This window comes from Anguilla rostrata, chromosome 13 (assembly GCF_018555375.3).
Source record: "Anguilla rostrata isolate EN2019 chromosome 13, ASM1855537v3, whole genome shotgun sequence".
In the NCBI taxonomy this organism is placed as follows: Eukaryota; Metazoa; Chordata; class Actinopteri; order Anguilliformes; family Anguillidae; genus Anguilla; species Anguilla rostrata.
In genome coordinates this window covers 20672743-20697856 of record NC_057945.1, presented here as the reverse complement: position 1 = coordinate 20697856, position 25114 = coordinate 20672743, and the positions used below count along the sequence as shown (strand labels likewise).

The following is a 25114-nucleotide window of genomic DNA, read 5'->3' as shown; positions in this document are numbered from 1 at the left end:
CATAGGATTAAATGCCAATACTTTTATATTTTTAGACTTAAATTCACTTAAATGTAGACTTAAATACACACACTTTTAAATGCAGGTAAAAGTGTGTTTAAACACCTGTTCATCTGAACTTGCACAGATAACAGAATAACAGAAGAGTGAACTGTTAATGCGTATTTTTATAACTGAAATCATTTCTTTTTTTAAACAATTAGGAGGATTGATTGGTGATTGAGTTTTCCGAATAGATCACCTGTGTGTGTTTGGGGGGGGGGGGGGGGGGGGTTATGTGGGCCTTGAAGATGGATCTAAATGTATTTGGTGAGGTCTTTTCATTAACTTAACCTTTATTTTTATATACAGTATTTATTCATTTGACCAGTTAAGCAATTATCTGGGGACAAGTACCACAGTTACTGGGACCTCCTTCATTTGTTTTACTGTTACAATTGTTAGTGATAGTGTTCTTATTTCTAAATAATGATTTTTTTTTTAAATTAATTTGTTAAACCTCATTAAATTGACATGTTTTGTTCATGATGGCTAACATGTCAATCACCAAGATTACCGAGAAACCTATAAAAAATTATAATAAAAAGATAATAGTGGACAACATTGCTGTTTTATTTTTTCCACTTAAAAGATAAAAGTGATAACTAAGGTTCCCTGGATTTCCTCTCTCACAGAAATATAAAGAATATGAAAAGTCTGTTCGAGTTGAAGAAATCGATGGCCTGAAGCTGGTGAAACAGCTGTCAGAAAGTATGGAGGAGATGTTTCACAAGAAGGCGGAAGCCATGAGGGTATGGACTGCAAAATCATCAACAAACACACTACAGACAAACTCCTAATGTACAAACACACTACAGACAAAATCCTAATGTACAAACACACTACAGACAAACTCCTAATGTACAAACACACTACAGACAAAATCCTAATGTACAAACACACTACAGACAAACTCCTAATGTACAAACACACTACAGACAAAATCCTAATGTACAAACACACTACAGACAAACTCCTAATGTACAAACACACTGCAGACAAACTCCTAATGTACAAACACAGTCAGTACAGTATTCCTTATCTACACAAATACACAAAACCTTCTTATATATGTCCCACACGCTTCACATTAAAACTCCTTATTAATATCACACACACTTGACCCTAGAACTCCTTACCTATGTCCCACATGCAGCATAGGTTTTACACACAGCACCAAAGTAACTGAACTGCACTTATATTTGAATTAAGCAGTCAAAGCCAGATTTGGTGTGAAAATAGCCATTCAGGTACACAAATATAAAGTGTAATTGACTGCAAAACATAAGTAATTCAGACAGTAAAATCCTGAGTGTTAATTGTACGCTAACAGTTTATTTGCAGCCAAGATGGGTCAAGTGGGTTTTACTGTGTAACATTTTTGGAGAACAAAAACAAGATCTGTGCTGATTGTGTTCTGTTGTTTCAAAACGGTTTATCTTGGCTTTTTTAAATTTTATTTTATTTTTAAAGCAGACGAGTGGATTTGGTGGTGAAGTGTTTTTTGATAATGGCAGATGGTGATGATAGGTTTGTTTTGTAAATTGATATGAAATACAGTCTTTTCTAATGTAATGCATTTGAATTCCCGAATGTATTTCATTTTAGAATATCTGTTGAGTATTCAAATGTTGCATTTTCAATTACAGGTATGTGGCATGTTGACATAGGTAAAAACATGGCTTATGTTACAGAAATACATATTCTTCTTTCTGCTTCTTTCTACATATGAGAGATTCTTTTTTAAGAAGCTAATTTAGCCAAGCTAGCTTTTAAAAGCCTTTAAAATGTAATTGATGAAAGTCTTATATTGAAGTGTTTTTAAAGTATAACACATTTCCATGTTTTAAAACGTAAATCAAATATGTCTAAAAAATAAAATTTCAAAGGCAAATACAAATATTTTACATTGGTCTTGGCCAAGGCCCCCTGCAAAGACCTGCAAAGATTGTATTCTATTTTAGACATAAACCTATTGCAATGAGCTATTATATTACCTCCATGAATTTATAATAAACACAAGATACTTGTGCCATCATAACTCTTGATGTCATTGGTCATGACTTTAATATATTTTTTCAATGAACATATAATCCACTGAATGTCTAGAATTAGATAACCCTATGAGAAATTTGTTTCGATTATTAATTTATATATGATTCATTTTCCATGTTATTTTCTTATATGTATTTTATCAATTTTGAGGCAGGCAAGATTTGGAAAGAAAATACATAACAAATGAGTATCTGCACCCTGCTTTAGTCATTACGGTTTCGCATTTGAATTGAATTTACACATAATATGGAATAAAGAAAGGAGCAAATATGCCAGCAGTAACGTCTTTATGTTGGCTGCAGGATTAGCATTATTGAAAAAGGCTGATTATTAAAGTGAAGCGCCCTAAATTAATGAGGTAAAATTACATTTAAAATAAAATAAAAACAAATAAAACACACATATGAAATAATAAATTCAGTTCTGCTGTTATATCTGTGGATAGATATTGAAAGTATTATAATAGAACTGAAAACAGAAAATATAACGAATACCAAAATGGGAAATGTAAGTGTGTGTGCGTGCATGCATGCGTGAGTGCTTGCGCGCATGTATGTGTGTGTGATTGATTTTTCTATCTGATGTAAACTCCCCCCATTGTGCTATGATAATTAACTAAAGCATTACCAAGGGGATTACAGGCATCATTACAACTGCCAAACAAATACCGCAATAGAATACAGGTATTCAAAGGCCTCATTTACTATATGGAACAAAACATGAATACATTAAATTAAAATTTATATTTCAAGTTGACCTTCATTTGTGAATAAGGTGACCATTGCTCACTTCATCTTTTCATCCTGTAACAGACATGATGTAGTTTTTAAATCAAATTTTTTCACATTACATTTTAAAATGGATTTTCTCCTGTCGTGATTATTAAAGTGCTGACACGCAACTGATGGTTCATTTCCAGAAGCTACAAAAATAAATTGAAATGGTTTGCACAAAATTTTGATTTTGTTTATGTTGCAACTGTGGCAGTACGTGTCTGACAGTTATTAATAGCTGTTCCTGTATCCCAGTGATGACGGCAGCTTGTTTTCTCCGGGTACAGCTCTGGTCACCCCCAATGGAACGGGGAAGCATATTTCTGAGGTGTCGCTTTCGGGGAGAAAGGGGAAACACCCATAACCCTATGATTTCAAATGGTCTCAGGGGTTTTTTGAGGGAAGTTTAACAGGCATTATATATATATAAGTATGGAGTCAAAATGTACAGTAGATGTAGGAGTTTGGTTACAATTCTAATTTCTGAATTTGTTTTCCCTACATTTGTGTAATTTTGAAAAGTTATACAATGGGAAACGAACGAACCCAAGCTGAACTCATACCAAAAAACCCAAACAAATAATGTCACTTCTCAATTTAAAGGTTTTTTCTTTTATCGCAGATTTTACTGACCGAAGGGCTCCTCATATTTGAAGCTGTTTTAAATTATAATTTCCCTAACACAGATGCCCATAAGATTTTCATTCATTTCAGCTGAAATTCTGCCTATCCATCCATGCCTTGGTATATATGAAATCTGATTTCAATCATCTCAGAGAATCACACACATCACTTCCTCTTTAGACATTTACAACTGAGAATCACACTTATCACTTCCTCTTCAGAGACATTTACACCCAAAATTAGATGCATCTGTTTGCCTTTAGAGACATTGATGATCTCAAATATCACTTCCCGAGGTACACTATCTGTGAGCCAAATTAATGTCGTGTAGGAATGACACATTACAAATCTGAATCACAAAATAATTAATGTATGCTTATTGTCCTTTCTTAGGTTCTTGTGTATCTTTAAACATTGTATGTGCATCGTGTGACTGAGGTTTGAGGGTGTACTTTTTGGTAGATTTTTTAAATGGGTTGTTGTTCTATAGTATTGTTATTCAATATAGGTTGATGGCATTTTGTTTTATTCTTATCTAATATAATAAAAAATGTTTTCCTCTTTTCTCCTAAAACTTTAAAATATTAATGACTGGAACCTTTCTATTTTTCTGTCTGCATGCATGTGTGTGTGTCTGTGTGTGTGCGCACATACGTGCATATACGTGTATATGTATGTATGTATGTGTGTATGTGTATGTATATGTATGTGTGCGTGTGCGTGCATGCCTGCGTGTGCCTCCAGCGACTGGTGGAAGCAGCAGAGGAGGCTCATTTACAGCATGAGGAGGATCCAGACCTGCAGGTCAGCTGAGCTTCAGTATCAGTGTTATTACTGTTCATTATTCTCACTCATAATTACACACAGCACTCTCTTTTACACATAACATTCACTACTACTAGAGCCAAATGGATATTTTTTATAATATCATTATAATTACTTTCAGCTTTAAATTGTTTTTCCACTCTGTTTCACTCTACTCCATATGATTCACTGTAAATCAAATTTCAGAACCATGGACAGTCCCTTTAGAACAGCTGTAACTCATTCAGTGTCTCAGTACGAATCTCAACAAGCTTGAAGAATACCAGTATATATTATGTTTAGATATTGTTTAATGTGGGATTTTTATTTTCATCCTTTGTATTAGCAATGCACATGTGCATGGTGTTGTTCGACAGATAACCCCAACCTTTTTCCCAGCATGCACTTCCTCAATAGCAGAGCATGGCATGGCATGTGAGAGCCTGTGGACACCCCAGAGTGTTCCTGTCAGTACACGCACATGCACATGGACACGCACAAATGCACACGCAAACACACACTCACATACATACAAAAACTCACACACACATAATTTCATGCACAAGCACCTTTTATAAACATACGATGACAAGAACAGCAAAAACTTTGAGAACAGGTTTGATTCTGAGACAGAGACACAGATAAGGCTTCGGGATTATGAGCTTACGCACTTAAAGAAAAACAGCAGGAGAACAGCTCTCAGTGGAGGAGTCAGAGTCAAGGTGTGAGTGAGTAGTTGGAGGGAATCAGGATTGTGCTGACACACTAAAACTGGAAGGCTGAATAGTGGAAGGCTGTGAAGTGGAATTGTGCCTTAAAGAATGTGCTATAACATATGCAAGAGTCATATGCGAGCTCTATGTGTGCCGAATTCTAGGCACTCGTTAAACCTGAACAGAGACATCAGTATCACGTTAACTCACAGCTTAATCTACCATTTTTGCATAACTAGGAAGAATATTAAAGGCAATTCATGTTTATGAAAATACCATTATGCCAAGGTGTTTAGATACAGGTTTTTCCAACAATAGTAAGGAAGGTACTCTTTAATAGTCGGTTGAATGTGTGGGCAAAATGTAATGTCTGATGTTATGGCAATAATGTTGGTGGTGATTGTGGCTATTTTTGGTGATGTTACTAGGACCATTGGCCTGAAGAGGAAAAACATAAGAGCTGAGGAGGGGGCGGTAAATAAATGTAAAAGAAAGAAGGCCAGCAGACTTTCTCAAATCCTACAAAATTACATATATATAACACAGGCTCACACATCCATGCACATGTGCACATACACATACAGCATACACAGGCGTACTCAAGCATTCCCACATATCCTCACACAAAAGTACCCACCCCACACACACACACACACACACATATATTTTCACTGTGGTCCCCAGAGACATGCTACTATAGGCCTAACAGTGTTTTTGTCTTTTATTACCACCAGACTCAATTAAAATCAATCAATTCCTTTTCTCAGCTCCAGGCAACCCTTTCTACAGCCTTATCGCAGACCACACTGGGCCATCTGCTGGGGTGGTGGTGGGGTGGGGGTGGGGGTGGTGGGGACAGTAAATGTTCTCTTTAATAAGCCAAGTGATTGCAGTCTGTCTTTCCTGAACATTATGTTGATATATAAACACACAGTATCCATGTCAAGGAAGGAGACAAAGTGGATGTGGCCCTGCATAGACTGAGCGCTGTTGCTTTATGAAAAAATCATTTTTATATATGTCTACTTGAATTCTCTGATCTTATCTAACTGACTATAAGCCTGTACTATTTCTTTATTTCTTACTATTTCTGAACTATTTATTTAAAGAAGGCCTATTTAATCGTAATTTCCAATAAGACATTATTATCAGTTGAGGCTACAACTACACAACTTGAAAATGATGTGCAAGTGATTTCATGGATCCTAAAATGTATAAAAGGTACACATAATCTGTGGCATTATGAAAGGTTTTGATACAGCGCTTTAATCTTGGATGTGGGGTTATTTCATGATAAAGGCTCAGACTCATGACAATGGGGTCATTTTGTAAAAACCCGCCTCAGTAAAGGTGCTATTCCAGGCAACTAGTCTGGGGGATGGGATTTTTCTCCCACAGTCGCAGTGCAGAGTGCTTATTTATGGTCATGCCAGTTATCAAGGTTCTTTATCACTTTTATTTTTTTATTTTTTTTTGCACTGCGTGTTTTGTGTTCCGCTGGGCGCGTGAGGAGAGGGGATTTCAGGGACTCCGTCAGCGCCTCGCGCGGCTCGGTAGACAGTGATGAATGAGGTTCACTACTCTCTCCTTGCTCCACTTCCGCAGGCGTTTTCACAAGCGTCTCTGCTCGTGGAAAACACTTTAACGGGCATGAGCTGGTTTTATCGCACCATCGAACGCTGAGTTTAGTTTAGATCAAAAGTAATAATGTACGTAACAACGTAAACAATTGCTTTAATCATTTAATCAGTAACAAAAATTATGTATTTGGATATTTTGCACAGCGGTATGAATTCATTGTCCACAGCTCCCTCCTTAAAATACCTTTTACCCTTTGCAGATACATTTATTAGATTAAAAGTTTGTAGTTTATCAAATTATTGAATGGTGATTGTTACAAGGATGGTCGGTCGGAGGATTTTACAGTGAACTTTGGCGATGAGACTCAAACTTGTGCAATACAGGTAGGGTGTTTTATTAACAAAAGTGCCCCCAACTATATACAACATTTATATACAGATACAAGACAAAAAATCTGTGCATGCAATCACACCCACCTACTGCCAACCACCCTCCGTCTCCTACTGACTGCAAATGACCTACTTGTATACTCTACATTATCCAGACTATACCATTTGCATCCAATATTCAGTTATCTCACAGAAGAAATTACAGTATATTTTTACAAATAGAAATCATTATACATATATTATTAGTTGCTACTTTATATCTAATAATCACATATATAATTGAGTACGAGAAAATATTACCGACTACACTCTACGGTCTCCACCGTGTAAAATAGACAATTCTTCTTGTCCAGCGCTTCCAATGAAATTGCACAGAATTGTGACATTCGGGTTACATCATTCCAGTTTGAACATGGAACAAACCGAACAAACAACGGTTAATAGCAAATCCTAACATTGCGTTTATTGAACATGGTCTACTAAAATAAATCTATTTAATGTTTGAAAGCAGATGTGTATGTTTAAATTATTTGTAGTACATTATGGTGGTGAACAGATGTAGGCCTACAGTAGCGAATGTGTTTGAGTTGACAAACCGGCAAACATAAATGGTGCGCACTACAATTATGAAAGCGGCGTACTCGCGCCAAACAACTGCTACCATAAGCAGATAGCAGCTAAAACCCGATCGTTTTAGTGTCCTAGCAGGAACGGAGGGTTCGCTCCGTTACAGTGATATTTATCTTTGATTTAAATTCATGTGTTTTAGCCTGCTATATGCTGTCAGACATAATAATAATAATAATAATAATAATAATAATAATGAAAAAACATTCATACAGGAAAGGATGCATTAGAACGATATGTAATGCTAAGAAGTTTTACATTTCAAATTAAATGAAATCATACAGTTAGGAACAAAAACACTACGATATAGCCTACAACTATTTAAAATGAAATATTATGCACAATTTATCTGTGATTACATTATCCCTTGTGCTATGTTTACTTATTAGCACCTGTGAAACTTAGCCATGGTCAGATATACATAGGACATTGTTGGGATTTTAAAACAATACAGAAATTTAATTTCTTTAAAAATATTCAATATATTATCTATATGTTAATTCCAAACAATGTAACGATGTTATATGGTTACTGTTTGCCATTTTTAAATAAATGTCTAATTAAATAAATGCTACATCTGCTTTATCACATTTAAATGAAAATGTTTTACTTATTTTTGTTATAAAGATGTGATTTATAGAAATCCACTGTAATGAAGGCATGCAGGCAGAAGTCATGTTTATTTGTTAAAAATTAAAGTGAAACAAGGTTTTCGTGCAGGAGGTTACTGATATTTCTTGTTTTAACTGATATTCTCAATGATTTTTCATTAAAATCTTATTATATTCAGAGAAACCATATAGGCAAAAATACATAAAGTAAATATAGATGATGAACATCAAATAGAAATACAAGCCCAAAACTGAATTTACGCTGGTATAGCCACTGGTTTTGAAAGTCATTCCTCGTTTACTAAAAGTTTAAAATGGGTCAATTTGACCCCAGGGGAACACAAAGATTAATTGTAGTATTTAATGTTTTGATGTTTCTATATTAATTTTTTGAAAATGTAATTACAAAGTGAACTAAGAGATTACATGTAGAGTACATATTCCATACAGCATGAACTATATGACGTGTGCATGCACATCAAATACAGGCTATGGTTTCTATTTGATTCCATTTAAATTATTTTAATGTCACACTGATTAGCAGTGCGCAGACCTTGCAGCTGTAAAAGAAGTGTAATGGTGTGACACGTCAAGCTAATGTAAACTTTTGTTTTGCTGTAATCTTTGACCTTGAAAAATTGTATTGTTTTTTTTCTTGAAGCTTGTGATTATAGCAAACATTTACCAAGGTAATGGTTCCTTCTTAGGAACCATCAAGGGGATTTCTTGCATCAATCCTTGGTTTTGTTTGGCCTTGTTTTATCTGGAGCACTCCTGTAGAGGAAGACGTGAGATCATTTTTGAGAGCAGTGGCACAGGGGAATAGGAGAACTGAAAAGGGCTTACTTTCACTTATAACACACACACACACGCACATACACGCATACACACACACGCATACACACACTTGACATGATTGAAAGACTCATTTTAATTATTTGGTGGATGCCTCCACCCCCACCCCAGATACAGTTACACACTGTGTATATGTGCCATTAGGGCTGCTCCTTGGTCGGGTGGTCAGGGCTCATAAACAGCGGTGCGCGGGTCTTTCTGCAGCGGTAATGATCAGGCCCCTGCAGGACTGCAGTGGAGGTGGTCAGCAGTGCTGAGAGCCGCAGTTCTGTGCCTCAGCTGCTCACTCAGCTGTGATATTAACTGTCAGCAGCAGCTGCTTTATGGGGTGGGAGTGTGGGTAATGGCCACGTTTCAGCCCATCTGCATTCCGCGTCCTTCCACACTGTCCCGTCAGCCCCCGCGAGCCTGTACGCGCTGGTCCTCCCGCAGTCTTTCCCCCTATAGTCTGTCCCCCTGCAGTTCCTCCCCTTTCAGTTTCTCCCCCTGCAGTTCCTCCCCTTTCAGTTTCTCCCCCTGCAGTTCCTCCCCTTTCAGTTTCTCCTCCTGCAGTTCCTCCCCTTTCAGTTTCTCCTCCTGCAGTTACTCCCCTTTCAGTTTCTCCTCCTGCAGTTTCTCTTCCATAGCACAGTAATATCCGCCATTTACAGCAGCTCTTTCTGCTCTTATACTTTTATAAACTCTGCTGTTCAAGGTTTATGTGTGGGTAAACTGCACTGTGCTGCTGACTTTACGTGAGTGTGTAAACAGCACTGTGCTACAGATATTATGTGTGTAAACAGCACTGTGCTACAGGCATTATGTAACTGTTTAAATAATGTTATGTGATTTTGTAAAATGCATTGTGGTCTTCGCATGGAGCAAAGCCTTATACTGAAGTGATATGGGTTGTCTTTCTGCATCATAACATGTTGATATGAATACAGCTGAATGCACTGTGGTACGAATGAGGACTTCTGCTGTGATAAATCTGTAATAGTATTGTAATACATCCGTAATAAAGCTGTGATAGTACTGTATTATTGCTGTAATACTACTGTGACAGACCCCTGTGACTCCTCCATGCTGATCAGGATCCCTGATCTGGAAACGGGGTGTAAAACTTATGCCAGCTGCAGTGCTAGCTTCACTTTAGCAGTCCTTCCAGAAAATTAGACAGACAAGAAGAAAGATAAGTTCACCTGTCGAGTAACAACTACCTCTCCTACAGCAACACGAGAAAGTACAACTCGAACAGAACTGTGAAGTCCAGCTCTTGGCAGGGGATTTGAGAATGTCTTAGAATTGGTGTAAAGTGCATTTGTTGTTCTCTATTATTCAGTGAATGAAGTCAGGAGCTGCTTGTAAAGATCTGTCAGTCTGTTATAGTTACGAGTTCAGTGGACGTCCATGTCAGTGCTGTGCAGTTAGATGGAATATCCCCATCTTGAGGGATTTATTTCAGTGCGTATTTCAGATGCATTTCTTTCCTGTGAATTGGCAGCTCATCTACACTTATAAACACTGAAGGTATACCCCTCTAACTCTACACCTCAATACCTCAACCTCAGCCCATCTGGTTTGGTTAAATGAAACTGCTATAGTTTCAATGGAAGGAGAATGACTTCTCTCTGAATGTGAATGTGCTTTTTCCCCTCTCCCTTGTTGCTTTGTATTTCCCTGTCCCCTACTCTCTCTCTCCCTTTCACTTGCATTTTCTCTTTCACTCACTCTTTTCTTGCTCACATGCACACAAATGTGTTCTCAAGTGATAGCAGATCATTGTGATAGTTATAAGTAAGCCCATTCGTTATGCTAATGGCATCATTTCCCGTATTTCTGAATTAATGAGCATAATTAAAACTAAAGATCGGTGCACAGGCTGCAGGCTCAGTGAGACGCTAGTGATTATTACTGAGTGAGCAGTCCTGCTGTGGGAACAGGTTTGCTGTGGAACAAAACAGGCGTTGGGGTATAAGGGTGGCATAGAGATGTAGGGTTACTGAGGTATTGCTGTATAGGTTCAGGCTTGGTGATATACTGATACATCGATATAACAATGATTATCTAGTATTTTTTGAGTGCAGTAACGATAATTGCCACCATGTGATGTATTGCCTTTTAATCTTTTTCTCTTTAATTATACCTGATGCGGTAGTAAACATCTCAACTTCAGAGACCATGTGCAATGCTTCCAGGAGAAGAAAAAAAACACTGATATCTAATGGGTGTTGATAAGACAGTCCGTCATCAGCAAGGTCATACAGCTTCCATGTGATCATGTGGTGTGGTTTTGTCAATCACATAGAAGCTGCAAGGGCTTGCTGCTGATTGGCTATCTTGTCAGGAACCAATAGATATCAGTGGTGAGGTGTTTTTGCCTGTAAGCATTTAATGTGGCCTCTGAAGTTTGGATGTTTACTACTTATCAGGTATGATTAAAGAATATATTACCCTTAGAAAAGCATAATATGTAATTTGATAATCGTCAGTATTGCCCAGCCCTAGTATGGGGCTGTGGAGGTATAGTGGTATCGTTGTGTAAAGTTATAGCGTTGTGGAAGCATAGAAGTATTGAGGTATGGGGTGTAGAATTATAAGGGTGTAGATGTTCAGATGTGTAGAGATGTATTGGTGTGAAGGTGTAAGGGTGTAAAGGTGTATGGGAGGACACACAGACCTGACCCTTCAACTGACACAACCACAGACTGCATTATACCCTTCACCAGAAGGTTGCCAGTCAGTTATAAAAATCATGAGCAAATGGCCCTGTTTCTGACTGACCATCTCATTACAGTGATGTGCCAAAGGGGCGCCACCCTGGTGCTACTGTTAAGATTTAAAGTACAGTCATGTCTTCCCTTATGCAGGTGAAGAATGGAGAACTTTTATCTGGTGTGTCATTTAATATGGTGTTATCAGCAGTATTTCTGGCTATGAAACACAGTGTATCTGGGGTTTGTGCAGTAAGGTCACTCCTGATCTGTTCTCTCTGTGTGATGGTCACAGTGTCACGTTGCTTTGGATGTGGTGTCTGCCAAATGATTGTGATGTAAATGTAATGTGCTCCTCAGTGGTGTGCTAAAAATGGCTTTGGACTGCTTGGTTTTCCTCACTTCAATTTCATTTCAAGTTACAATAAGAAATGGAATTGTTATCAAATGCATATTTAAGTTGAGTAATGAATCCTCATGTAATTCTGAATTCAAGATAATTAAGTTTGGTATAATCTTGAAAAATGGTGTGTTCTGCTAAACTATTGAAGAGTAATGCAAGTGAAAATGTTTTGTAGCATTCGTTGGCTGCATTTTGTTGCATTATATTACTTGGTTGGCAACAGTCCCTGTTTACATGTTTGTTCTGTCCAATACCCTACAGTCCAATTGTCTGCATGTGCATCTATGAGTGTCCACATGTGTGCATGTTTGTGCATTACAACATTTTCTGCTTGTTTACTTGCATATGTAGTGCATGTTAACATGTAAATGTGTGTCCACATTTGTGCATACACGTGCATTACTGCATATATATGTGCGTGAATATCAGCATATGTGTGTATATCAGGGTGTTTGCACATGTGCGTGTGTATGAATATTAGCATATGTGCATGCATGTGCTTATTTTCATCATGTGTGTATTTGGGCAAATATGTCCATATCAGCGTTTGTACATGTGTTCATTTGTAGGCATGTTGATGTACTAACATGTGCCTGAATGTGCATAGTAGTATTTATGTGCATGGCAACAGTATTGTTATAGCAGATTTCAGCTTTTGATGTGCTTTTGTTGTGTCTGTATTGTGTGTGTGTGTGTGTTTGTATGTGCGTGTGTGTATGTGTGCGTGTGTGTGTGTGTATGCGTGTGTTCTCTCCTCAGTATGAATACTTCAATGCTGTGTTAATTAATGAAGCTGATGAGCAGGGGAACACAGTGGAGCTGGGAAAGGAGTTTATTCTGGAACCAAATGATCATTTTAATAACCTGTCAGTCAACCTCAGCCTCAGTGTCGTTCAAGTCCCAACCAACATGTACAATAAAGGTACGTGTGATGGCTAAGTGGTGCAGGTAAAGGAGGGGGTTCTTTCAGTGTGGAAAAGCATTTCATTCCGTGCAGCAAAATACGTATTTTAGGTGCGGAATCCCCTCTGAAACATCTATATACAATCTCTTCTGCTTCGGTTTGTATTTTCTGTGGTGTTGCTTAAAGTCAAATCATGGTTGTGTCTTTTCTGCCCTAGAGTGATTTTGTGGGGTTGTTATTATTTTATTCACAAAGTCTCCATCTGCATTTCCTACTTGCATTTTTTAATGAGAAACTTGTAACAACAAGCACTTTTGCCATGGATCACTGCTTTTGCCTGGATCGCTGTATTCCCCTGTGATCCAGGCGAAAGCCCTGATCCACGGCACAAGTACTTTTTGCTACAATTTTGTCCAATAAGCAATTACAAAGGACATAAGAACACATAATGAAAAGAACAGGCCATTCAGCCCATCTAACCTTGCTTACAAACTAGATACTGTAGTATCCAGCACTGCGTCAACCCTGGCTCTCATGGGGTGGGGGTGGGGGTGGGGGGGGGAGGGGGATCTGACAGAAGTCTCAGCCTGCCATTACCCACCCCTCTCTTAATGAACCCCTGACCTGTATTACCCCCTGAATCTCCTCACTTTACATTTAAGTGTGATGAAGATTATTCAGTAGCAGAAATATCAAGCAGTTCAGATATGACCACTATTTCATTCATTTCCACACCTCCTGAGTCAAGCTTTGTAAATGAATTTCGGGGCATTTCAATCATTTGGTGGAGTTTGTAAATGAAATATGGTGTTTGTGGACTAGAAATTGGAGCTTGTAAATGAGTAGGCTGGTTTTGTAGATGAGGAGGCGGGGTTTGTAAGTGAGAGATATTTCTGCAGAATGCACTGCAGTCCTGTGTTTCCTCTCTTGGCTGCCTTTGTCTCATTCTGTCTTCCTGAAATGTTGAATGGGTTTTCTGCAGTAGATATGATCAAGGAAACAGGCAGTGAATCCTGGCTCAGCAGTAAGAGTGACACTTTAATTCCAAGCCCAGGTGATGTCATGAGCCTCAGCCCAGAGAACAAAAGGACCATTCAATGAAAAGGACAAAGAAAATTGTTTTGTCCTGTATTTTTGTCCGGTACTTTAATGACTGAAATGGAAGTTGAACCATGTAAGCACGGACATGCCCCAGACCAAACCCGTAAATGTGCAGGAGGCTATCTGAAGTTAATGCATTTAAAGGTTGTATGCTCTCAAATTGTGAACAGCACTATGTTATGAATATAGCATGAAAGATAATAGTCATACATTTAGTGTATTTATTATTGCTAATTATAACTGTTATATATAATACTACCTTGTGAATTAATATTATTATTCAATTTGGTTATCAATTAGTCATGCCTGGTCACGGTCATGTTGTGTTTGAGTATCGATTAGTCTGATTCCTAATCAGTCATGGACTGGTTGCAGTAATGTTTGTGTTATCTTTTCAGCATTGACAGCAGTTTCTGTCCCCTCTCCCCTCCCCCCAGACTCTGCCATAGTGAATGGGGTGTATTGGTCAGAGGCCCTGAATAAGGTGTTTGTGGATAATTTTGAGAGAGACCCGACCCTCATATGGCAGTATTTCGGCAGTGCAAAGGGATTCTTCAGACAGTATCCAGGTGAGAGAGAGAGTGTGTGAAAGGTAGAGAAGGAGTGTGAAGAGGAAAGAAAGAAAGAGGAAGAGAGTTGAAAAAAAGAGGAGGGAGAATGTGAGTGTGAAAGAAAGTGAGGTAGAAGAGGGAAAATGACTGGAAGGAAGGAAAGAGATGAAAATAAGTTGCTATACTTTCCATTGTTATTGTAATGTAAATGTATATATTTTTTATTTGTAATTTAAGATAATGCTTGTGCATCAAAACAGAAATATATAAATGTCATGCCAGTACAGAAATTTAGAGTTTAGAGTCAAAACAGAGGTATTGACCTTTGTACAGCAAAGGAACATTGATAGTCCTTATGTTTTGATCACTTATCATTGTCCTGCGTATGATCCGCTGATTTTAACCAATGACCTTTGAATTGAGACATACCTGTAATGTTACTGGCACTTCGCTAAAATGTTACTCCTAGGTGTAAAGTGGCATTCAGATGAGCATGGAGTCATTGCCTTTGACTGCAGAAATCGCAAATGGTGAGCTTTGCAGCCGCTACATTTAGACTTATTACAGTCTGAATTGTATTTGTTATATATAAAAACTTAGTCACATGTAATTCTCCATAAAACATATTAGCATTGATAGGAATGTACGTGGCTGATGGGGCTTTTTGGGGGGACTTGCGGGGGTTTTTGACGCAGGTACATCCAGGCGGCGACCTCTCCAAAGGATGTGGTGATCCTGGTGGACGTGAGCGGTAGCATGAAGGGTCTGCGGCTCACCATCGCTCGACAGACTGTCTCTTCCATACTCGACACGCTCGGGGACGACGACTTCTTCAACATCATCGCCGTGAGTGTCACCTGTACTGCTGCCTGACCCTAGCTGGGCTGCCCGTGGGACCCAGTGCACTGATAACTCTGAGTGCTCTGAGTGTTCTGCAGGATTGGCCTGAACCCCTTTCTTGTCTGTTCATGGAGAACAGGCCAAAGATGTAGAGCCAGCTCTTTATATGTCCATTTCATGCCAATGGGGAGTAGCTAAAGGCCGGAAGGAAATGGTAATCAGAAGGAGCTAAAGATAGGGAAAGGGGGAGGAGCTAAAGGCTCATAGGAGGAGCAAGTATAAGGCAGGATGAAACAGGAAGTGGGCAGAGGTTAGGACAAGAGGAAGGAGCTGAAGGCAGGACAGAAACAGGAAGAGGAAGGCAGGAGAAAACAGGAAAAGAGCAGAGCTCATAGTAGGAGGGAGCGGGACAGAGCTGAACAGCTGTACATCTTGCTGTGGAGATGATGGCCTGTCATCACTGTGTTTCCACCCCTTCTTCTCTCCCTCTGGAGGAGACCTAAAGCATAATGTGCAGTGTCAAGGGGAGCAGAACTGCCTGGCCTCTTTTTATGTGTTTTGTTTTATTCAGTAGGGCAGAAAGAAGAGAGGGTAATGGATAGAGAAGGGACTGTAGCTGGGATAGGACTTGGCAAGGATCAAACCCCGAGTCATACAGGGGGAATTTGTTTTTTTTGGGAAAGTGTTGCGAATGCCTTAATGCAACGTACAGGTGCTGCCTGTCCAAATGAATACATGTGATTCTACATAGTCTATAACTAATATTTATCAGTTCTCCAGATTTGTGTAGAAGCACGTTTACTTTTTGCAACTGTATTTGTTGAAATTATTCCAGATGATGCTTTCTATTTTTAGTCAGGACAATGTTTTTTATTTCAACATTTCCTCTCCTTACATAGTATTAATTATGACTATATGCCTGTGAGAATGTTGGTGGCAGTGTTGATAAATATGTTTTCATAGTACAGCTGCACACATAGCATGCCCAGTTATAAAGCAATATATACTCCTGTCAGTGACACACATTATTATGATCATATGAATATTGATATGTCTTTGCTCAGCATGCTAGTGTAGACTTAAGAGTGGAGTCTGTAGCCACAGTGAACCACCCTGTCAGGAATGATGAATTGCCTGAGCAGCAGAAATGGGCTGAGACGTTCTTTAATGTCATTTGGAATGTAATCTGCAGCCATGCATTAAATGAACAATATTATCTGATGGAAGCAGGCTGTCATTCTGGTAAACTGCAGGGATTCCCTGACTCGTCATTCAGCATTACGGAAACCAGTGGCTACAATGAACAGACTGGGGGGGGGTCCTTTCTGTCTGTGTGTGTATGTGTACACGTGTGTGTGTGTGTGTGTGTGTGTGCACCTGTAATGGTGTGGGAATTGGGCTTGTGTCTCAGAGGGTTGATGCTTCATTCCCAGGTGGCCCGCCATCCATTTGCCCTTGGAGCTGAATTGCTTCAGTAAATATCTGGCTGTGTAAATGGGTTGTGTGTAAATATAGGTTGTGTATAGGTATATGAGCTCTGGACTAGAGTTTCTGCCAAAGGTCTAAAATGTAAATTTGTATGTATGTGTGTGCATGTATGCATGCATTTATATGTGTTTACCCGATTAACTTTCCTACATGCTATAAGAAGGGTATCATAAATAATTGTATCATAAAATGGTATAATAAAATTTGACAGAACTTCACTTGGTGTGTGTGTGTGCGTGCGTGCGTGCATGTGTGCGTGTGTATTTGTCTTGCAGTACAATGAGGAAATTCACTATGTTGAGCCATGTCTGAATGGAACACTGGTCCAAGCCGACAAAACCAACAAAGATGTGAGTAAATAGTGCCACTGCAATGCTACGGTGGCTAACATGATCAATTTAACTCTTTGCAGAGTAGGTTTTTGGGAATTTTTTTTTTTTCAAAATTATAAGTCAATGTTCCAGAACTCTTTTGCTTCCGATAACCATTAGTGATTGTTACATCAGCATTAGAAAGCTTAGTTAACAACATTCAAATCACATCTTTGTGATCTTACACCTTAAAGGGTTAAACCTCAATTCAGCAGCATTTTTGTAAAGGCTGGTATCACTTATAGAGACTGCATGTAAAACCACATGCACAAAATCATACTGTGTTTACTGTGTTTGACAGTTAGCACAGGCAGTAGGCCATAGGCTGCTAAGCACACAGTCCCTCCAAAAAACCTTCCACAGCCTGTGCATCTGCGCTGAGTTCAAACACATAAGTCTGACTTCGCCACCTGCTGGCTGCAGACCTGCATTACTTCCCCCTGGACTATCACTCTTCTCTCCCTGTCACATAATTATATGTCAAACTGCATAAAACCTCATGCTGAGAGCCAGCTTGTTTTCTCATTCACTTCCTCCTTTTTCCTTAATAACCTGCCAACTGTACTGTCTGGGATTTCATTTTTATTTTCTGCAAAATATGCTTTTCTAGGTGCATGGTTAAATCAAACTCTCTCTATCTCGCTCTCTCACACACATGTGCATACACACACACACACACCACACAGTATCATTTCCCATACGTGCCTGTATAGTACATGAAACAATTGCTGTTTTTGTCCTTCTGTGGTTATAATGTATAATGAATAACAATAAGCTGCACCTAATAAGAATGAATTTTGTGTGTGTAAAGTGCATCTCCTCATGTCCTTTCAGCATTTTAGAGAACACCTGGACAAGCTCTATGCGAAAGGAATGGGAATGCTGGGGAACGCTTTAACTGAAGCTTTTACTCTGCTGAATGATGTGAGTTTGAGTCTTTTCTCTGCTGAATGATGTGAGTTTGAGTCTTTACCCTGCTAAATGATGTGAGTTTGAGTCTTTACCCTGCTAAATGATGTGAGTTGAAGTCTTATGAGGCATTATGAAAATCAAAGAAGATATTTTTGCTGCATTTTGAAAAAATAAAGTTTCTGTGACACAAGCTAATACAAGCTTAATACAAAACGATTGTTTTAAATCCTGCCTGTATTACTCAGTGTTGAATGGACATGAAAGGCTTCCTTTGTTTTTGAGTATTAGCCCTGAAGCTATTCCCTAGTTTCGCTCTCAGAAATAGTCTGTGGAGCACAGAATTTGAAAACAGTAGGCATTCAGTTTTTCCTGTGCTGCGAGTAAATAAATCACTTAACGAGTGTAATTAATTAAGCTTATCTCGGATAGGCTTAATTTATAGAGAGCTGCTGCCATTAAAAGTGTTTATTAGAAAGCGATCAGACTCAGCATATGAATGTGAGATGATGACTCCTGGCCCCTGGAGAGCTCTTTAATTCTCCAACTCACGGCAGACTTCTGCATTAATTAACTGACTCCGTTCAAAGCCAGCACTGGATCAATGTCGCTGTTATCTCTCAATTCAGTGCTGTTGGAACTGCTTTTATTCCATGATTAAAACATTTCCAAATAAGTTTACTTGTGTGGGTGCTTGTGCTTGCGCATGTTCCTAGATGTGTGTGTGTGTGTGTGTGTGTGTGTGTGTGTGTATAACTACATGTTTTAATTATTTAGCACCTTTCATGCTCAGTGTGCTTGTACAATTAATAGTATTATAATTAATACAAATCAATAAAAATGACATAATGCATACAGCACAATTAGCAAAGATGGTAGTAGTTTACAGTGAATCCAAGATATTCTCTACATGCATCTGAATATGGTACGGCTGAGATATTACAGGTTCATTTGATCACAATTCCTTTTTTGAAAGGATCAATGGACTACTGTCAGTCCTCAGTACTGGTACAGATAAAATATATTTTAGTATTTCAGTACAGTAATACAGATGGAATACCTCCATGTTTCTTGTTACAGTTTAACCAGACTGGACGTGGGAGCATGTGCAGTCAGGCCATCATGCTGGTGACGGACGGGGCAACGCAAATGTACGACTCCGTCTTTGCCAAGTACAACTGGCCTCACAGGAAGGTGAGCCCCTCCCACTGACTTTACTGTGACCCTGGCCTGTGCGCGTGTGCGAGCGAGCGAGCGCGTGTGTGTGTATGTGTGTGTGTGTGTGTGCGTGCGTATTTGCATGTGTATGAACGCCTTTCTACAATTGATTAACATGTGGTTTCAATAAATCAGCCATTATTGGAGCAAGTATGGGGGTTTATTCTCTTCCCAGATTAGTGCTGTATCTGTGTGCAGCTATTGTGAGTCTGATGGATAGCGACATTACTGCCCCGCGACAGTCCTGGAAACGCTTCACACTGAATGGAGGGGAAACTTCTAAGAGCTTAGATAAGAGCTTAGATAAGATTTACAGACTGCAGGTACTGAAGGTCACCTGAATGCAAGTGTCATGGCCTTATATTGTTGTATAAGATATTATGTAGCAGATGGAGGGGCTGAGGAGCAGGAGGAGGGGATGAGAGTTGCGGGTGTGCAGGAGGAGCGTGTGGGGGTGCGGGAGGCGTGCGTGTGCACTGGGCTGTGGCGGAGGTCACGGCGTGTCAGGGCTGTGACTGATCACCGTTCGGGCCGTAAATGGCAGTGTGGAATGGAGCCGTTAATCAGGGGTTTATCCCTGTAATTACCTTTACTGCAGACACTGCCACTGTGAAGATCACTGCAGCTCCCGGCAGAACTCAGCCTGCAGAACAGAGTCCATTAGAACCCAGCCTGCAGATCAAAGTCCAATAGAACCCAGCCTGCAGATCAAAGTCCATTAGAACCCAGCCTGCAGATCAAAGTCCATTAGAACCCAGCCTGCAGATCAAAGTCCAATAGAACCCAGCCTGCAGATCAAAGCCCAATAGAACTCAGCCTGCAGACGCCAAACTGCTGAACAAAGTCAATCAGAACCCAGCCTACAGGACCCAACTTGCAGAACCAAGCCTATTACTCTTATGGATATTGTATATTGTGAAAATACATTGAAATAAAATAGAGTATTAAGATATTGCAACAATTCACAGAATATGGGCAAACAATGTTACTGCCTTTATGTATTTTATAAATATATGTAATTATAATAATTATATTTATTTTGATATTTTTTTACAAGCACACTTATTTGCAATATTCCGCTGTATAATTCAGTTTCCGTAAAGGTACAACATAGCCTGTACTACTACTAATTAATCACAGAAAACTACATTTTAAGTGAAATGTCTGCATTTGCTGAAAGCCTCAAAAGAGAGGAAATAGAATTGATCAGCTCTAACGCTAACGTCTGCCTGCTGTCTATCAAGGTGTACCAGCACAGATCTTTGACAGCTGCTACGGCCCTGTATATGTCTACTGTACTTCAAACAATATGTGCTCACCACTGCAGACATACACTGAGTGTAATAATAAAAATAACAATAACAAAAATAACTAATAATAATAATAATGTATTGGATTTGTATTGTGCATTTCATAATCTCAATATTCTATCCTCTTTAAGTAATTTCTCTGTAAGTAAAATCCGTGTGATGTTTGGTAAAATGTGCAGAGGAAAGGCTTTTTGGTTTGTTTCTCACTTTCAGAGGGAATCATGTGACATGCTTCTGTTTGTCTGTCACCATGCAGGTACGCATCTTCCCCTACCTGATTGGCCGAGAATCGGCCTTTGCTGATAATCTCAAATGGATGGCATGTGCAAATAAAGGTGTGCCATTTGCATCTATATCACATCACATCTCAGGACTGTGTGCGTGTGTGTACGTGTGTGCGTGTGCGTGTGCGTGCGTGCGTGCGTGCGTGCGCGTGTGTGTGTGCATTTGTGTGTGTGTGTGTGCGTGTGTGTGTGTGTGTGTGTGCGTGTGTGTGTGTGTGTGCGTGCGGGTGTGTCTGATTTGTGCATCCGCTTCTTCACTGGAAAATTAAAAAAAAAAACACATTCCATCCATCCATTCATCCATCCATCCATTATCTTTACCTGTTTATCCTGGGCAGGGTCGCAAGGGGTTCTGGAGCCTATGCCCACGTGCATTAGTCATGATTACTCATGTGTGTTGTCTATCTGGCCAGGGTACTTTTCTCAGATCTCCACCCTGGCTGATGTGCAGGAGAACGTGATGAGGTACCTGCATGTGCTGAGCAGGCCCAAGGTGATTGACCATGAGCATGACACCATATGGACCGAGGCCTACATGGATGACACGGTGAGTAAACCGTGAGCGGTTACGGACATTGGAGAATTTTTCATTCAGGTCATGGGAGGCGGGGGTCCTGCTATGCTTCGGTTAACATGGTGCAGTCGTCACCGTTCTTTATGTGCTGCAGTTCGGCCAGACTGTGACCACACATGGTTTTTGTGGAACTTACGGTTAGGGTTAGGAGGATTTAGGGTTATGGTTCGGGTTCGGAGGATTTTTTATTTGTATTGAAACTTGTTTACCTAGCATCTTTGTTCAACTAACACAGAATTCTAATTTATGATGGGTTTACTAGCACCTGTGCACCTATGCATATAAAACTATACCACCCTTTTGCTTATTAAAGCACTATATTCTCAATATCCCCCTTGCAGCTACTATGGCACTTAACTTTATATTGTAGGTTTATGCATTAATTACAACTTTCGGTTGTGACACTAATGGTTTGGCATCAGTTCCGCTCATTGCCTAAACCTTTATGCTTGCGCTTATGTGAATTTCTCTGGGAGCATCTGCTAATTTCCTAAATTTAAATGTTCATGTTTTCATTTAAGTTGTGAAGGGGTGTCCAGCTATGCTTCAGAAAACTTGGTGTGGTCATCACCATGATTCATGTGTTGCCGATTGACCTGACTGCGACCACACATGGTTCATATGTTCCATTTGACCAGGCTCTGACAGCATACGGTTAATTTGCTGCAGCTGTCATCAGATAAGACTGCAGTGACCGCTCCACTTTCCTGTGGCCTCTGTGCCCTTCTGAATGTGTTTTAATGGCAATCATAATGGCAATATACCTGTAGTCAGCTTCTTTCCCCTTCTTTCTCACATACAGTGGGACAGACATACATTGATACAGTAAAATAAAACAAACAATACGAACCATTGTAGCGCATGTCATTAATAACAGATCATTATAAAACGTACACAGGTATCATTATGAAACATACGTAGGTACCCATCTTAATTTCATTGACCCACATAATTTCACTGACCTGCCCATAGCCCATTATCACAATTATATTGAATTTCCCTAACAAAATGCACTTGCCCATGGCCTATCCTGAGCCCATGTTTTTGTTTAGTAACTAGACTGGACTGAGTAATTAGCTATGGATTTGTGGCCTTTCTTGGATTTGTGCTTTTAAAAATGTACCTCACTTGGTCAATAGTAATGTTAATCCTATCTGACTCTACAGGTGTAACTGAGTTATGAATATTCAAACTTTTGTCTGCAAACTTCAGTTCATTGTCTAACACTAGTGGTTTCTGGGTGGCTGACATCCCAGTCATGCCCTTCATAGTATCCCATAACTCTGTAAAATTATTAGTTTTGGAGGCATTTTATAGTTATTGCCTATGGACCTTCTTTGCCTCTCACAATTTCCCTCTTAGTTCTTTTCCTGCACGCCTTAATTCTCCTGTGCCCTTGTTCTTTACAACATTATGTTATTTTGCACAACCTGCATCTTGTTTTTCAGATTTATTGACAGAGCACTTTACTGTACCATGCAGAGGAGGCATAATCCAAATGACACTGTATTAAAGTTGCCACAAGCAGCTTCTTTGTTTCAAGATCAAACCTCTTAGTTCTGCGGTGTAGAATTTAGAGTTTCTTGTTATGTCCAATATGAGAAGATAAACACAGTTAAATTATATTTCTGGAGTGTAGACTCTTTAAAGGCTGTGTCCTTGCAGGTTAGACCATGCTTGACCTGTAATCCGTAGGGCTTTCACTCTCATTCTTAATTAGGTGATCCACCTCAACCTGTCTCCTCTCAGTAACACTGATGTCTGTGCTGAGAACAGTACATGCCCTCTCTGATGAAAGTTTGCTGGAAGCAGTTGGCTGGCCATGGATGTGTGACTTGTGTCTCATGAACAGTATATTGGAACGGTATACTGTACACACTGGACATCTTTATTCCTTGCAGAGCTTAAATAAATTGAGATTTTCAAATGAATTTACAGATTCATTTCACAGCCGTTTGATTTTCATTATTGCTCATAATTCTTTTATTTTTCTGCAGCTCCCTCATGCCCAGAAGGTAAATCTTTCATTTTAAATCTGGCAGAATCCAGTGTTGTCATGTGACAATGTATGCGGCTATTTCCTCTTTTATATATGGCTCTTTGATAACTGCCTGTGGCTATGTGAGTGTGACCACATCCATGACTGCGTTTTATTTATATTTGCGAGTTCTAGCGTGTATATACAGTACGAGCCTTTGTGATTTTTATGTTTGTGTGCATCTGCCCCCTGCTGGATGTTTAACGGACTGCACTCCTGAATGCATCTGAGCTATTCCTTTCCCAAACGGGATAATAAGATCATAAGATCAAGTGGAATGATATTTGAATTCAACATAGGGAATTTCAGTTTAATTACTTATTTATTGGAATGTCATGTACTGAAAAGTCATCATAATGATATTAATAATAATAATAATAATAATAATAATAATAATAATAATAATAATAATAATAATAATAATAATATTATTATTACATACATGTACAGGTGTATTTATGACTCCTGTGACTGATCACATTTGTACCTTGCAATGCCTATGCTGTCCCTTCTGTTTATAGCTGCAGTCTTTAGTGGACATTCTGTTCCACCTGCTCATAGCTGCAGTATTTATCAGTTGTTCTGTTCTTATGGCTCATAGCTGCAGTCTTTATCGGAAATCTGTTCCCTTGGCTCATGCCTTCAGTATTTATTAGACATTCTGTTCCACCTGCTCATAGCTGTGAATTTTATCAGACATTCTGTTCCCACAGTGTGTAGCTGCAGTATTTATCAGACATTCTGTTCCACCCGCTCATAGCTGCAGTATTTATCAGATGTGCTGTTCCACCCGCTCATAGCTGCAGTATTTATCAGATGTGCTGTTCCACCCACTCATAGCTGCAGTATTTATCAGATATGCTGTTCCACCCACTCATAGCTGCAGTATTTATCAGACATTCTGTTCCCCCTGATCATCTGGCTGTTGTTTCCTGGCCGCTCCTGAGGGAGATTTGAGGAGGAGGTGTATGTCCCCCTTCTCATCCTCAGTGTGTACATTTCCAAGTCAAGAGCTGGGAGGCTGCTCCCTCTGTGTGGGAATATGGCACTCACACCTGTGTCCCTGTTCCTCTGGGACACCCAGACCTACTTTCACCCTCTACCTCCATTTCAGTGCTCCACACCACACAAAACATAGCAGCCAACACAGAGCTATGGCCTTTCTTACTGTTTAATGCAGGGGTACTTTAATCTGCCCCTATAGGCTGCTGTTCCCCTCTAATCAGAGACTGTTGGATGGGCTCTCTGCTAAATAGATGACATCAATTAATTAATTTTGAATATCATGTGGTGAATGAAAGCCAGCAGTACTAGCATTGGCCTTGAATTTCTCTGGTAAATTTTTTGTGAAATCAGGCT

General features: G+C 39.4%; 1 protein-coding gene across 7 annotated transcripts in view; it reads left to right on the top strand.

Annotated features, from left to right (window-relative positions):
- Window positions 1-25114, top strand: part of LOC135238567 (voltage-dependent calcium channel subunit alpha-2/delta-3-like) — a 53330-nt gene that overhangs the window by 14341 nt on the left and 13875 nt on the right. For 6 of the 7 annotated variants that reach the window (XM_064306610.1, XM_064306607.1, XM_064306608.1 and 3 more), the window contains 12 exons: window positions 675-791; window positions 4236-4295; window positions 12927-13089; window positions 14610-14741; window positions 15193-15253; window positions 15419-15569; window positions 17327-17401; window positions 18257-18346; window positions 19412-19525; window positions 21116-21194; window positions 21557-21690; window positions 23715-23732. In XM_064306610.1, the coding sequence (XP_064162680.1) occupies window positions 753-791; window positions 4236-4295; window positions 12927-13089; window positions 14610-14741; window positions 15193-15253; window positions 15419-15569; window positions 17327-17401; window positions 18257-18346; window positions 19412-19525; window positions 21116-21194; window positions 21557-21690; window positions 23715-23732 (1116 nt within the window). In that variant the 5' untranslated portion in view covers window positions 675-752. The remainder of the gene's footprint in view (window positions 1-674; window positions 792-4235; window positions 4296-12926; window positions 13090-14609; window positions 14742-15192; window positions 15254-15418; window positions 15570-17326; window positions 17402-18256; window positions 18347-19411; window positions 19526-21115; window positions 21195-21556; window positions 21691-23714; window positions 23733-25114) is intronic. The other variant, XM_064306604.1, reaches the window with a different exon arrangement.